The 15,773-nt window shown below is 33.4% G+C and overlaps 1 protein-coding gene, 1 long non-coding RNA gene and 1 pseudogene across 3 annotated transcripts; all 3 read right to left on the minus strand.

The window, feature by feature from the left end:
• Window positions 1–2,533: 2,533 nt before the first annotated feature.
• Window positions 2,534–4,152, minus strand: LOC114389252. The gene is made up of 3 exons (XR_003661730.1): window positions 3,572–4,152; window positions 3,003–3,042; window positions 2,534–2,839 (listed from the first exon to the last, which is right to left on the minus strand). It is a non-coding gene; the product is annotated as an uncharacterized LOC114389252 (long non-coding RNA).
• A 405-nt stretch (window positions 4,153–4,557) lies between these two features.
• On the minus strand, window positions 4,558–9,302 carry LOC114389246 (TMV resistance protein N-like). Of its 2 annotated transcripts, XM_028349877.1 has the most exons (5): window positions 8,464–9,299; window positions 5,964–7,083; window positions 5,504–5,794; window positions 4,916–5,314; window positions 4,558–4,829 (listed from the first exon to the last, which is right to left on the minus strand). In XM_028349877.1, exons 1-5 carry the CDS (start codon window positions 8,937–8,939, stop codon window positions 4,785–4,787), a joined length of 2,331 nt encoding a protein of 776 aa, XP_028205678.1. In that variant the 5' UTR covers window positions 8,940–9,299; the 3' UTR covers window positions 4,558–4,784. The 2 variants fall into 2 exon arrangements, with proteins under 2 accessions (XP_028205678.1, XP_028205679.1); XM_028349878.1 differs by lacking the exon at window positions 4,558–4,829 and having other exon boundaries at window positions 5,276–5,355; window positions 8,464–9,302.
• Window positions 9,303–10,025: 723 nt separating this feature from the next.
• On the minus strand, window positions 10,026–14,157 carry LOC114389926 (annotated as a pseudogene).
• Between the last annotated feature and the right edge of the window lie 1,616 nt (window positions 14,158–15,773).

Here is a 15,773-nt window from a genome sequence, read left to right on the forward strand (position 1 = left end):
ATATTTGATTATTTCAAATTTGTTACGCACTTTGGCTTTTTTTGATGTCAAAGGGGGAGAGAAATGAGATTAAAATCAAGAACTCACATGAGTAATCAATTTAATTTTAAGATATGCACAAATTCAAAAACAAAGGGGGAAAATTTATGTGAGTAATCCACTAGGAAAAAGTGTGTGTGTGTTTCTTGATTTTAGAAGTTATCATCATAAAAAAGGGGGAGATTGTAGAAGCAAAGCTTCATGGTGAATCAAAGGTGATTCAAAGGTGTTTTGATGATAACAAAAGATGATGACAAAGGTGATGACAAAAAGCTCACAGATCAACCAAAGAACAACTCAAGTGAATCAAAGATCAATCAAAGAACAACTCAAGTGAATCAAGAACAATTCAAGAGTTCAAGATAAGAATCAAGAAGAATTCAAGACTCAAGAAGAAAGTTAAGAGTCAAGAATCAAGATTCAAGGTTCAAGATCTCAAAAATCAAGATCAAGATTCAAGACTCAAGATTCAAGAATCAAGAGAAGACTTAATCAAGATAAGTATAAAAAGTTTTTCTCAAAAATTGAGTAGCACATGATTTTTCTAAAAACATGTTTACCAAAGAGTTTTTACTCTCTGGTAATCGATTACCAGATTGCTGTAATCGATTACCAGTAGCAAAATTGTTTTGAAAAAGTTTTCAAATTGAATTTATAATGTTCCAATTAATTTCAAAAAGTTGTAATCGATTACAATGTTTTGGTAATCGATTACCAATGCCTTTGAACGTTGAAATTCAAATTCAAATGTGAAGAGTCACATCCTTTCACATAAAAGCTTTGTGTAATCGATTACACTGATTTGGTAATCGATTACCAATGATTGTTTCTGAATAAAATCAAAAGATGTAACTCTTCAAATGATTTTTGACTTTTTCAAATTGGTTTTAAGTTTTTCTAAAAGTTATAACTCTTCTAAATGGTTGTCTTGACCAGACATGAAGAGTCTATAAAAACAAGACTTTGTTTTGCATTTTGAGAATCTTGAACACTTATTCATACAATCATTTACAAACCTTGAATCTCTTTGAACTTCTTCTTCTTCTTCGTACCAAAAGCTTTCTGAAGTTTACTGGTTTTCGAAACCTTGAAAACTTGTGCTATTCATCTTTTCATTCTCTTCTCCCTCTGCCAAAAAGAATTCGTCAAGGACTAACCGCCTGAATTCTTTTTGTGTCTCTCTTCTCTCTTTTCCAAAAGAACAAAGGACTAACCGCCTGAATTCTTTTGTGTCTCCCTTCTCCCTTGTCAAAAAATTCAAAACGACACAGTCTGAGAATTCTTTTGATTCTTCCCTTTCCCTAATACAAAAGTGTTCAAAGGACTAACCGCCTGAGAATTCTTTTGTATCCCCATTCACAAAGTATCAAAGGTTTAATAGCCTGAGATCTTTGTCTTAACACATTGGAGGGTACATCCTTTGTGGTACAAGTAGAGGGTACATCTACTTGGGTTGTTGACTGAGAACAAGAGAGGGTACATCTCTTGTGGATCAATTCTAGCGGAGGGTACATCCACTAGATTCAAAGAGAATAAGGGAGGGTACATCCCTTGTGGATCTTTGTTTGTAAAAGGATTTTTACAAGGTTGAAAGAAATCTCAAGGATCGCAGGTCGCTTGGGGACTGGATGTAGGCACGGGTTGTTGTCGAACCAGTATAAAAACTCTTGTGTGTTTGTTTCCTTCTTTTCTATTCTTCTACTGTTCGCTGTGCATTTAATTTTCGCTTTTACTTTTGATTAAGTTTCTCTTCTACTCCTTATTCTCTTAACAACATAAGTAAAAGCCTGAAAAGAATAAATTTTTAATTAGTAAAGGTTTAGGAATAATTAATTCAACCCCTCTTCTTAATTATTCTGAGGCCACGTGATCCAACAGTACCAAAATTGTTTATTTAGGTGTTTCAGCATTCTTTTAGAGAACTTACTTATCTTTAAAAAAATTAATTAAAAATGCACTTTTTTTTTATTAAAAAAACAAACAAACAAACAAATTGAGCCCAACTCTCGTAAGCAGATTGACTGATCCATAAAGCAAACTCAGAAATTGGAATTCAAGACGAGTTACATTTAGAATACGTGCACAAGTTCAACATGTGTGAATATTTGTTAAGTAATACAGAAGGGAAATGCTTGCTCATTGACACTAGTGTTCAAGGCGGTAATGTAACGTAGCAGTGTTCTCAAGTTCAGCTAAAGCCTAAAGCTTAGGTGAAACGCGGGTTTAATTTTAAGTGACTTTTTATAATTATTTGTTTTCTTCTCTTTCATTTATGAGAATAAAGTTGATTTTCACGTCAGTGTATGGGATTAAATTGAGACAAAGTAGATATCAATAACTCTTAAAAACACCAAAGAGTTCTGTAACTAATTAATAGGAAAAAGAAACAAGAGTAACGTAGTATTTATTATATACTGAGTTATTATAGGATGGAAGGAAAATAAACGGTGGCAACGAAAAAGCACTAAAAATATTTTTGAAAAATAAATACGGCATCTTTTTAGTACAACAGAGAATGAGTACAGACTGTATTGTATAAAACTAAGATCTTTGTAGTCTATAACGAGCATTTTGACAACATAATTAGGGATCTTCTACCCATTTTCCCATAGAATTCTAGTTCCTAACCCTTCCTCCTTAAAAAAGAAAAGTTCACAGCTCACAAGTAACAATGGTTTTGTACCACCGCAAGTTTGAGTTTGATTATGCAATTACATTAAATATTTGAAGAGAGTTTTGTCATCTAAAGTGGTCTTGTTCCCCTCGATCAAAATTGTCTCCGGTAGAGGATGCTTATGATCTGTATCAAATAAAGTAACAAAATTTCTGTAAAAGGAAATCTCATTCCTAAGTTTTGGAAAAAGGAATCAAAAGTCTAGCAAGAAAAGAAAACTAAATCAAGATGTAAAAATAACTAAAGCACATTTTCCCTTCATTGGAAGTTGAAACCACCTGAGTCTCACCTTGCATTACCAGAATGAAGCAAGAAAACCCCTAGAAGACCTATTCAAACAGAAAAGGAATATTCTCAACAGCTAAGAGGAAAATCAAATCATGGAAATCCCATTACAAATTCTCATGAAAATATCATTAGCATGCAATCCTGTATTTGTATGAAAGGAATATGTGTTGTTGATTCACGGTTCTTTCATTCATTCAAATCCATTATCATAACTTTTGGCAATGCAAAAATCTTTAGTTAAAGAGAGCAAGTTGCCTGCAATGGAAACCAATGCTCCTGGAGCAACTAGAAATAGATTGTATGGGAATTTTGAACCTTAAATCAAATGGCTTACAAAGGAAGGACAAAGACTCTTGGAGGAGATTGCTAACTTTGCTCATCATTTATTGTTTCACCTCGACTATCTAATTCTTCCGAGTTATAATCATCATCAGATAATCTCATTTTAACAACATCTTCCTTATCAATGATCTTGTGTTTATTAAATTTCAGTGAATCAGTATCTGGTTTTTTCACTTATGTGCATATATGATATCAGCACTGGATTGGGTACCTTCTTTGGTTGTCTACCTGTTTTTTGCTTGATCTCATAGTGTCCTTGCCTTCCCTATCTCTTGCCATTTTCTCCTCTGCATTTCATTCATAAATTGTGTGGTCTGTCATTGCCATTTTCTCCTCTGCATTTCTCATAGTATCCTTGTTTATTTCTTAGGCTTCTAACCCTTAATATTTGCATACTGTCATTGCCTCCGTTATTGGACTCACCTATATTTTTACCCTACTAGGTTGGTAGTAAGTCCATTACAACATGGAATTACAAAGTTAATCATAACACGGAAAAATAAATGTCACAAGATTCATGATCCACATCACTAGTTAATATCAAAACCCAAGCTTGTCAAATTTTGGAATTCTGAATCTCAGCATACTATAAGAAGAGAAGTTAGACGAAACAATTGCCTTCATTACTAATACCCGTTTTCCTACTTCTTCAAACAATTTCACAGCCTATTGGGATTACTATTAAGCTATATAAACTATTTCAAATTATGAAATCATAATAGTTTACTAACATACTACATAAAGCAAAATTTATGATAGTAGTTTCTTACTAATTGTAATTCACAGTTAATGACATTCATTCAGTTTCTCTAACATTAATTTACCTTTGACAATAATTGTGCCCCTTATATAATTCGAATCCATTGAATTTAATCCAACTTCACAGTATCATACAATTTCCACTGCCCAGCCCAATGGATGTGATCATAAAACTATACATTGTTGCTGTTGCACAAATACTGTCTATGAAAGTTCCATGTCCACAAACCTGCCCTCTTTTAGCAACTGGTGGTTAGAGATTCCAAACTTTCTAGATCATCGTCTGATTTTCTCTTGCTATAAAAGGATCAGTAAATCGAACATCCTCCATGGCATATTCCTGTTTAAATATATGGATTCCCATTTTAACAGGGTGGATATAGGTATCTATACAACGTGGACATGTAACATTCACATGGTTCCATCCATTTTCGAAAGGCATCTCATATGGACTATTTCTGGATTTTATCTCTTGTAGATCACAAAGATATGCATGGTGCATTCCTGTCCTGAAATGGCAACTATAAGGGGAACATTGGTTGCCATTGATGAACACCATGGGACGAAATAATTTTCTTGAATAGGTGCAACAATAAGACAAAGAACCATGTCAGGGAACTTATTACGAAACCAGAAAGAAATTGAAGGTCCCCTGCTTTGCTGATAGAACCACTCAGGAATCCTATCTCCTGGCAAACAAAACAGTGTTTCCAGCTTCATGCAGTTCCTGTTAGCCATAAAGAATTCATGAGTTTACCAAAGTTAAGTACACTATATATTATCAAATAAAATACATCTCAAACAAGATAAAACCTGATTTAGGAACTTGCTTATACTTGAGGAAGTCAATGATTTACAGTTTATTGCAAAGAAATGCTTTAAGTTTGGTGGAATCCCTCTAATTTCCCGAAGATGCTTGCAGTGGCATACATCAAGTATCCTTAAAAATTGACATTCTTTGATGCATTCAGGAAGGATTGTGAAATTATTCTCGGATAGACATAATTTCTTCATATGTGCAAACCAAGTAAAATCTATTGAAAAAAATTCATCACAGAGGTTGCAACTTGAGACAGTAAGCCTTTCTACCTCTGAAGATACTGTTGACCCCGTTTTTTCTTCACCCTTTTCCTGTTTTAGCCATTGCCACCCTTTCAATCCCACAACGAAGCTTTCAGTCAATTCCGGCATCAGGACAATGCTACTTGGCACCTTAAAAATTGCATGAGGACTTAAAAAGCTCAGGTCTAATCCTTGAAGCCCAGCAAGATTTTGAAATGAAAATGGCAATTCTGTTATGGAAGAGTGTGACAAACAAAGTTCTCTTGTGTTTTCCATCTTTCCTAATAAAAGTGAAATTATTAAATAAAAAGATGTGGAAAATGTACTCTTTAAGCTTACCTTCCATAAGCCATCCAACTCAAATGACGAAATAGAACTATAGGGTAACTTGCATATGGCAAGTTTTTTCAGATGAAAATCAGATGGTAAACAATGTGAAGGATATCTCCACCATTCCAGTACTCTCAAATTATTTGGAAGATACTTGGGACCTTTGGAAAATTTACCATTTCTAATAATAAGCGTTTTGAGGTTTTTCATCTTCTTGAAAGCCTTTGTATTTAATTCTACTATTTCTTCTTTGCCAAAGCTGGGGAAGTCTAGACATATGATTTCAATTTGACTAGTTCCCTGTCAATCCACCAAAAGCCACGAATCAACCACAACCACAATGCAAGTAAACACATATTTACAGAAATTTACATATTATGAAGAAAAACAACAAATATGATTTGAACATATGATAGTCAGGAAACATAAACCAAGATATGAAATCAAATCATTCATTAGTGCCACTCACCTTGTTGTCTTCCAAAACTTGAATTATATCTTCCAGTAACCACAGTCTACTGCGCTTCTCTGGCTCTTTCCGTGATTCTTGCCTGACAATTTCTTTACCCATGTCCTGAATCAAGTCATGCATTGTAACTCTAGGTAATCTACCATACCAACTAAACTTTTTTATAAGAGATTTTTCAACCAACACTCCAATATGATATTTCATGCAATCACCATAATGAGCGCGAAGTATATCTACAACCTCTGTCAAAGCATATCTATTGAAGCAACAGGCAATGTCAAGGAAAACATTCTTTTGTTCTTCCTCCAAAGCATCAAAGCTTACTTTAAGTATCTCTAGGATTTGAATGCTAGGAATTCTTTTATATTGTTTGATAGCAGATTTCCATTCTTCTATGCTTTTCCCAAACAAGTTGGAACCTATCACTTCCAAGGCTAATGGAAGGCCAGAAGCATAAATTACTACATCATTCAAGACCTCCTTATAACTTGGATCAACCTTTTCTGTTTTAAAAGACTTCCAAGTAAGCAATTGAAGAGCATTGTTCTCATTCAATAGTTTCACTTCATATGTTCTTTTAACCCCATGAGATGCTAGCAGTTGTTTGTCCCGAGTGGTGATGATGACTCTACTGCCTGGACCAAACCGACAAGGTCTTCCAACAATAGCCTGTAATTGTTCATGCTTGTCAACATCATCTAGAATCAAGAGAACCTTCTTTCGCTGAAGCCTATGTTGTATAATTGAAGCTCCTTGTTCAACACTTGCTAGGTTGATTTCCTTCTCTCCAAGTATTTCCCAAAGAAGGATGCTCTGGAGGTGTTGTAACCCCTGTTTGTTTGATTTTTCTCTCAAATCTATAAGAAAACATGAACCATCAAAATGGCAAGCAATCAAATTATAAACGGCTATAGCAAGTGTTGATTTTCCTATCCCGCCAATTCCATGGATCCCTATCATGTAGACACCATCATCAGATTCAACATCCAAAAGCTTTGTTACTTCTAGTAATCTTGACTCTAGTCCAACCAGGTAATCTGCAACGGGCAAAGGAGCATGATTAATCTTGCCGGAGACCAACTCAACAATCCTCCCAATAAACTCGTATTCATACCCTTCTCTGTTTCAAACATAAAAGTCTTACATTGTATTTGGATGGATACTTTTAACAAAATAATTTATTTTAAATGAGACATTGAATATCTATCATTTTAAATTTAGTGTTTGGATAATAATTTAAAGGAAAATTGAATATATGACATTTAACAAGAAATTTTAATCAACAAAAAATGAATAATTTCAAATTCTCTTAAAAATTAAAGAATTTCAATTCCTCCACAAGAGAGTCATTCCTCCCTCTCTCAGTCTTTCTTCTTTACAAACACTGCTCACTCCTCTTGAGCCACACGCTCTCGCTCTCTTGGGATTTCGAGAACCTTGCTCTCTCCGGGTGGTGACAATTCTCACATGGGGTCTTTTTACCTAGAGTTTTTCACAAAACTCTCACAGAAACAGATAAGAATCGCGCAAACAAGTAATTGAAAAACGAATGAATAAGGAGAGGAACGGACTCGTCTTGGAAGTTTCGGCCATGGAGGTGTGAGAAGAGAAGGAAGTAGTGAGAGAGAGAGAGAGGAGTGTGGGGTATGTTCTTTGAGAAAAGGAGAAGGAAGGACGAGAAGGAGAGTAAGGCAGAGTCAAAGAAGAAGTGAGGTTCCTTTTAAACAAGTGCTGGCTAAGAGTAACACGATCTAGGAGGAATGCGCCATTTGTTCCTTTATTAATTACTTACCCCCGGTTCATCTATTTAACATATACATTTATTTATATGTAATTAATCAAATCAAAGGTGAAATGTTTTGCATTTAAAATATTTTGTATTAAATTATTGTAATATGAGGTAATTGATTTTTTTTTAACAAGAAATTATATATCATTCATATTTAAGTTTACAGTATTATTTAATTCAAGTTTTTGTGTATAAGATTCAAAATTGTTTAGTATTAAATTATTTTAATTATTTAATTATTAAAAAATTAATTATTAAATATTATCTAGTATTAAATTTATTTTAAATATTTAACTAGTTAAAAATGACTAATATTTATTTTTATTCAATATTAAAATTTTAATTTTTTAAATAAATATGTAAAAATAAAATTTGAATTTATTAAAATTAAATTATCTTATCCAAACAAGAAAATTAAAGTTTAAAAAATTGAATTACTACATCCAAACAAAATATTTACAAAATAAAAATAATTTAAATCAAGACAATTAAAATATTGTGTATTTAAATTTTTTAAAAAATTTTAAATCCTTCATTTAAACATGGGGTTAAATGAAGTTAAACAAATAGCAATATCCAGGTTTGATACCAATGTTGTCAAGAAGGTTAACAAGCATTTCTTTTCTCTTTAAATTTTACAATCAAATCATTAGACAATTGACACCTAACCCAACAAAAATTATGAAGTAAAAGATTGGTAAGGTGTGGTACCCGTGTTTGAAATGAAAGCCAGACAAGTTAGCTACTTGATGCAGAGCCTTCTTCCAATACTCCAACTTCTCCATGTTGTGGTTGAACCTTTCCTGATGCTTAGCCAATGCTTCTCCATAACTACCTTTCTGGTGTCTGACATCAGAAGGATCCACCTTATAAAAAACTGGCACAACCAACAGATTTTTGCTCTTAAAGCACTCAAGAATGTGAGCAAGTTCATCTAAGCAAAACCAGGAAGAAGCATAATTTATAGAGAGCACAGTGATGGCAATCCTGGACTCTTGAATTGCCTTCAGAAGTGCTGGTGTTATTTCCTCTCCACTCTGAAGTTCCTCATCATCAATGAAAGTGTAGATTCCCTTGTCATCAAGAGCTTTGTAAAGATTTCCAGTAAAACCATGACGTGTGTCTGCGCCTCTGAAGCTGAGGAAAACATCATAGTTGAAGGAAGAGGAACATGATCCCAAAGCCATGTGAACTGAGAACAAAGTCTACTATGATTGTAGATGGAATGTTCTGGCCAGCATAAAATAAAACAATTAAAAAATGAAGACTGATCATTTAGTGTTAGAAGATGAAGTGTGTGAGTTAATATTATTTTTGTGTAACCACTAAGTATTTGAAGGGTTATTGACATTATGCCCGTTTATTGTGTTAATTGAAGAGTCATTTAATGGCTATAGATTGCTCTCAAGTCTCCTCTCTATTTTTCTAACACCCTCCAAGTGGAATGTATTTGCGTTTTGGATCCACTGACAATTTTGTATAGTAAATTAAATTGCAACAGTGGATGATATGATGTGTATCTTCTTCAGTTTAATATATATAAAGCAAAGCACTTTCATTTTTGAGTTTTTGAAATTATACGAATTAGATTTGTTGATTTTATCACTAGCATCCAGAAAACCTTCCACGAAGTTTCATAAAATAATTAATCTCCTAGATATTAGTTGCTCTTCTAACATTATTTTTTTTATCATGATTTTGTAATTTTGAATAAACTTTAGTCAATGATAAAATGTATCTAAAAAGTATGTTATTTGCACTTTTCATATCCATTTTTATACTATAAAATAAAATTATCAATTTAGAAAACACTCTTTTCTTTCAATCAGTTAGACATTTTCAACACTCTTTTTCTTTTCTCTCTCAATGATGCAATTCACATTCTATTTTTGTAATGAGCAAAAAAAAAAAAAACGTATCTCTCAACCATTTCAAATTAAATTTCTTTGTTTTTCAAATGTATACTTTGATTATCTTAATTAACTAATTATTTATTTTTTATTTAAATTATTTATGCATTAAAAAATATTTTTATTATCAATTTTAATTATATAAAAATAAATATTTATTACGTGTTATGCAAGAATATAAAATATTAGTTTATTTCATTAAACTAGTATCAGCAAGTAAGTAATGTTTTTTGAATTAAACCAATGGGTTTATTGTATTCGCATCAGCATATATACAGCTAACAACTCAAGCTTGGCATAGCACAGATGTGACGAGAGATTGTTGCCTTCAATCATTAATTAGGAATAGAGTGAATTGCTCGGTATCTAGAAATCGACTGTGCACAGCTACAACGTCAGATTCTTTAGCATCTGAGACTTTTTATATATAGTTGAGCGAATACAAAAAATGGCATAGCATATTATTATTAGCATAATCAATATTGTCCTTTAAAAGATGCAACTCTCACCAATGTTCAATGATAACTTGGCAAAGTAGTTTCTATATTCTCCAGGACATTGATTTCTTCAATAACTTTCTCTTTTTTACAAAAAAAAAAAAGAAACCCATAAAGGCGCAGGACTTATCTTAGCATGTGGATAACACATCTCAGACACTTTCATTCCTTCATGAGATTGAAAGCTTTGTTAATGACATCAAATGGCAAATTGTGTGCTATGTAGTCATCAATCTGGATTTCCTGCATATTAATCATAATATTAGTACATATTTTCTTTTGCTAAAATTGCTGCTTGAAGGAAAAAAAAAAGCATATTAAGCAAGAAAATAGTTCTGATAAGCATTTGAAGTTGCATTCTCAATTCCTCCCTCCCTCCCCCCTTCAAAAATATCTCTTTCACAGACATTTGGCACACTTTATAATGAAAAACAAGATTAGGTCTCAAATACCAGCTATATATAGACAGCACATCACATCTCATGCTAAACTTTGTAGGATGAGATTTTTTTCTTGTGATAATGATAACATGAAATTGTCCTCCGCTTCATCATAAATAAACAATACAAGTGCAGCAGATGGAAGTAATAAAAAAAGGGCATACAGCAGGTAAATCAACATACACTTTGACATTCATAGTCAAAAACATATACAAGTAGAATGAGAGAGAGACAGAGAGAATTTTCTCAGGGTAATGCTGCTATAAGAACTGTTTACCTTTGCAAAAACTCATTTTTGAACCATAGATTTACCTTTGTATCTCTGGTGACAGTTCAAATTTCAAAGCATTAAGCATATTTTCTGCACAAATCAACATGAAATCTAATGGTTCTTTACATTTGTTGGCTTCTCTCCTTAAGTGTTTGTTCATGTAACATTACTAAATTTCTATCTTCTCTGTAAAGTTATTCTAATCACTGGTCAATGAACTTAATTATCTATGCAACAAAATGACCTTTTTCAAATAGTCATAGAGAACCATTTATGCAGAAGTTAGACATTTTTGTGTTTCAGCTTATAGAGTGAAAACGTATAAAGTGGTCAGGTTCAGATGAGAGGAATCCGGGTACTGTTTCAGTTACCTTGTTGAGATACTTCTTTACTAATGAAGGCAGATCAGATTTTGGTTTCCATCCCCCAAATAGAGATCCTTTCAATGTTCTTCCCATTAGGAGTAGTCCATAATGAGCTGACATCTCAGGCTTCACCTTTGGCACACCAAGTGTTACAGTCAAACCCCATCCCTATGCAACCAAGAAAAGATAGAATGAATTCAGGTATAATGAATAAAAGCTTTGAAACGTCAATTGCCAAAACAAAAATTTTGGGTTTATAGAGTATTACATCACAGCATGACTGCAATGCAGTGGTTATCATATCAGTGTCAGCTACACATTCGAACGAGAAATCTGCCCCACCATCAGTCATGCACTTAATAACCTGGAAATTTTCAACATATATAAATGGTTGTTGTGACTTCCAAACTTTTTCTTTGTGTGCATACTTACAGTTTTTGTGCCGAAGTAAAATTATATTCGACCAAAATAAAATTCACAATAAATAAATTTGTATGGATCAAACATATGTAATATTTGATCTAGCGGGATACTTTTGATAGCCATCAATTACAGTTACATACAATTTTCTCCACAAAATAAAATATGAAAAGTTAAATCAGATGTTTTGTAATGAGAAGATCAAGCCACCTGAGCAATAGGTTCTTTATAGGAATTCGGGAAAACAACTTCAGCAACCCCAAAAGCTTTAGCTGTGGCAACAAACAACAATAAGTAAATATAGGGAATTATTAAATATAAATTTAAGAGTAACCTGAGGAATTGAATATAGTACCATTTTCACACTTCTGTGGATTGTTGTCCACACCAATTATTCGAGATGCACCTTAGTTTGGAAGCTTGAGCAACCTAATTGATCAAAGGAAAATTAATTACAATTTGAAAAATATTGTTGCTTATCTGTTGAGAAGATCGATACAATTGAATTATCAATGTACTTACAGATAGGCCAACAGTTCCAAGACCAAAAATCACCACAGTTGATCCTTTTGACACGTCAGCAACATTCCATGCTGCACCCAGACCTAATGTTTAAAAAAAATGAGTCCCATAATCAACAAAAAAATATTAATTTATCAATGACATTAACAACACTAATTGGGATCTATGGCTCTGACAGTGTCTAGTAGCAAAAGTTCATAGTAAATTATTTGTGAGGTATAAGAAAGAGGAGGAAAATAAGTCCAGCATTTGTATTTTGCCTACAAATTCATCCAATGCCACTTGGAACTAACAATTCCTTCAATTTCATCCAATCTTTACCTATGCCAGTTACAATGCCTCTGGCATCATCAAATCCAATAATAAGACGTTTTACACTATCTTGTGTTTCCTTACCAATCATTTGTGGAGCTGCTTTGGTTAATAATCCGGAAATCCAATACTGTGTTTTGGATCATTACACATTGAGTTATAATCAAATTAGTTTCAAGTTTTTCTGGAAGTCCAGAAGCAGTAACAAGTCATCAATAGAACACGCTAAACATGCAATTAAAAATAATTTTTTCGACACTTATATGCCCTATGTGGCAAGCAAATAATGTGTTTAGGGCATATAAGTCATTCATTAACAAACTACAAGATATTAAAGCAAACAATGCAAAACAAAAATATATGAGGACATTTTGCAGGGTAAACCTATGTGGCAAGCATCTATGAGGCAGGTGATGGAACACTTATATGCCCTAAAATCAATTTAAACTGTAAAGAACAGTGACCTTTGACAATCAATCAGTCTCAAATATGCAACAGGTTTTGTCAAAATGCAAAATTATCTTTCTAAGTTTTAACTAATTTAAGAGAAAATCAGACCAATTCACTTGATGACCTCCAGCTGAGAGGATCACCTGTGATGATTTTACAATTATATATATTGCCTTTGTTTATTTTCCAAGGCCATACTGTTCCTTTGACATTCAAACTGATGAACACACAGACAGAAGTCATGCCTCCTCTAACCATTTATAGGAAATAACAAGAAAAAAGAATCAGACAGCTTAATGGCTATTAACCTGTTACTATTTCAAGTAATTTAAGTACACAGTTTTAAGTTTACAATGTTGATTACTGAAACTCCATTAATCTATTCCCTAATTTTAGAACTAATAATAAACAGCTGAAACATTTACCTGCAGCAACCCCACAGCTCAGAAGACATATTTTCTCAAGAGGTGCAAGGGGGGACTGACTTTCACTGCACATCCAGAATGGACTACTGTGTATTCACTGAAACTTGAAACAGCGCAATAATGGTAAACAGGTTCCCCTTTTACTGAGAAGCGCGTCTTCTGGTCACTATGCATTAAACCCATCCTTTCCAATCCCAAAACTTGACAAGTGTTGCTTTTTCCAGATGTGCACTGCCTGCATGACATGCATTCTCCAATGAATACTGTTAGCACATGGTCCCCCTCTTTGACTTCAGTCACTCCTTGTCCCACACTCTCAACAATGCTGCAAAAATATACCAAATATTAAATATCAACTGAGAAGGCTACACCTTTTTGCAATGATTTAGCTAAAGTAATGTCCTTGATGCAACAATGTATCACATTCCCATGCATAGTGTAATACTTCACTCTCAGCTGATCATTGTCACTCTAACTCAACTTGGCATATCAGTATTTGATCAAATTCTCATACTACCCAATTGGGTAACTCTTAAAAATACAAAAATTCTTCTTATGAAATTCAACAAAAATAACCTAAGGATCACTAGTGACTCAATGTTGTCTTAATCCAAACGTAGAAATAAGAGTAGATTACCCTGATGCTTCATGGCCAAATATTCGAGGAAATATGGCCTACAAAAAAGCACCTGGCGTTTAACGCTTAACTACATCCATTCATAAATTTTTAACAGAAATATATCATGACAAAGAAATATTCATTAGTAGACTAATCGACCACACCACCCGTCATTGTTAGCTTTTATAAAAGAACAGGAGGAATACTCTCGAGAACGCAACATTTAATTCAAGTTTTATCAGTAAAACAATAATCAATCACATTAAACATCAAATGTTGATAGGCATTGCCTAAATGCTATTGAATTACATCTCATGAGTTGAATTTTAATAAATTCTGTCAAATCAGAAATTACTTCAAGCATGACTTTTAAAGCAACAAGAGTCAATAATTTCCAATGATATGACAATACACTGTTAGATATTAATTAGAAAAATAATAATAACAAGTTTTATGAGCCTTAAATTGTGGAAGATGAAAGTTGTAAGGTTGTGAATTACAAAGTCTTGAATAAGCAATTATGTGAGCATTTAGTATTCTTGAATAAGCAAATTATGTGAGTGGTCACTCTATTTTAATATAAATAGGGGATCATACTCTTGTATTTTGTGTGCCAAATGAAATAAAATCTTCTTCTTCTTCCAACAAAGTGGTATCAGAGCTTGAGTTCTAGAGTGTTGAGAGAGAAACACTTTCTGAGTTGAGAGAGAAACACTTTGTGAGTTGAGAGATGGCAAGCAATGGCTTGAGTATGTTTCAATTCCCTCGTCTTACCAAAAAGAATTATGATAATTGGTGTCGTCGCATGAAAGCCTTGTTAGGTTCTCAAGATGCATGAGAGATTGTAGAGAAAGGTTATACCCAACCTCAAAATGAGGCTATTTTGTCACCAAATGAGAAGGAGACTTTGTTGAAGTCGAAGAAGAAGGATCAACAAGCACTTACTTTCATTCATCAAGGTTTGGATGAAGCTATGTTCGAGTTGGTGTCAAATGCAACCACATCCAAAGAAGCATGGGAGATTTTGAAAACCTCCCTTGAAGGTGTTGATAAGGTAAAAAAGGTGCGCCTACAAACTCTACGTAGAGAGTTTGAATCATTGCATATGAAGGAATCTGAATCTCTCAGATTTTGGCAACAAGGTGTTGGCTATTAATAATGGTGAGAAGGAAGACAAATGCTTATGGTATCTTGACAATGGAGCAAGCAATCACATGTGTGGATGCAAAGAGAAATTTGTGGAACTTGATGAGAAGGTGAAAGGAAATGTTTCTTTTGGAGATTCTTCCAAGGTGCAAATCCAAGGAAAAGGTACCATTTTAATTTCTTTAAAAGATGGTGCTCACAAATTAATCACGGATGTTTACTATGTTCCTAAACTAAAAAGCAATATTTTGAGTTTGGGACAACTTGTTGAAAAGGGGTATGAAATTCATATGAAAGATTGTTGTTTATGGCTTTGAGATAAAAATTCTAATTTGATTGCCAAGGTGTTTATGTCAAGAAATAGAATGTTCACTTTGAACATTAAAACCAATGAAGTAAAATGTTTGAAGGCTAGCATAAAAGATGAATCATGGTGTTGGCATATGAGATTTGGGCACTTGAATTTTGGAGCACTAAAATCCTTAGGAGAGGAGAAGATGGTGAAAGGGATGCCTCAAATCAACCATCCTAATCAATTGTGTGAAGCATGTCTCCTTGGAAAGCATGCAAGAAGGAGTTTTCCAAAAGAAGCTAATTCAAGAGCAAAGGAGCCTCTCCAACTTGTTTACACCGATGTGTGTGGC

The sequence above is a fragment of the Glycine soja genome, chromosome 16, assembly GCF_004193775.1.
Source record: "Glycine soja cultivar W05 chromosome 16, ASM419377v2, whole genome shotgun sequence".
Taxonomy (NCBI): domain Eukaryota; kingdom Viridiplantae; phylum Streptophyta; class Magnoliopsida; order Fabales; family Fabaceae; genus Glycine; species Glycine soja.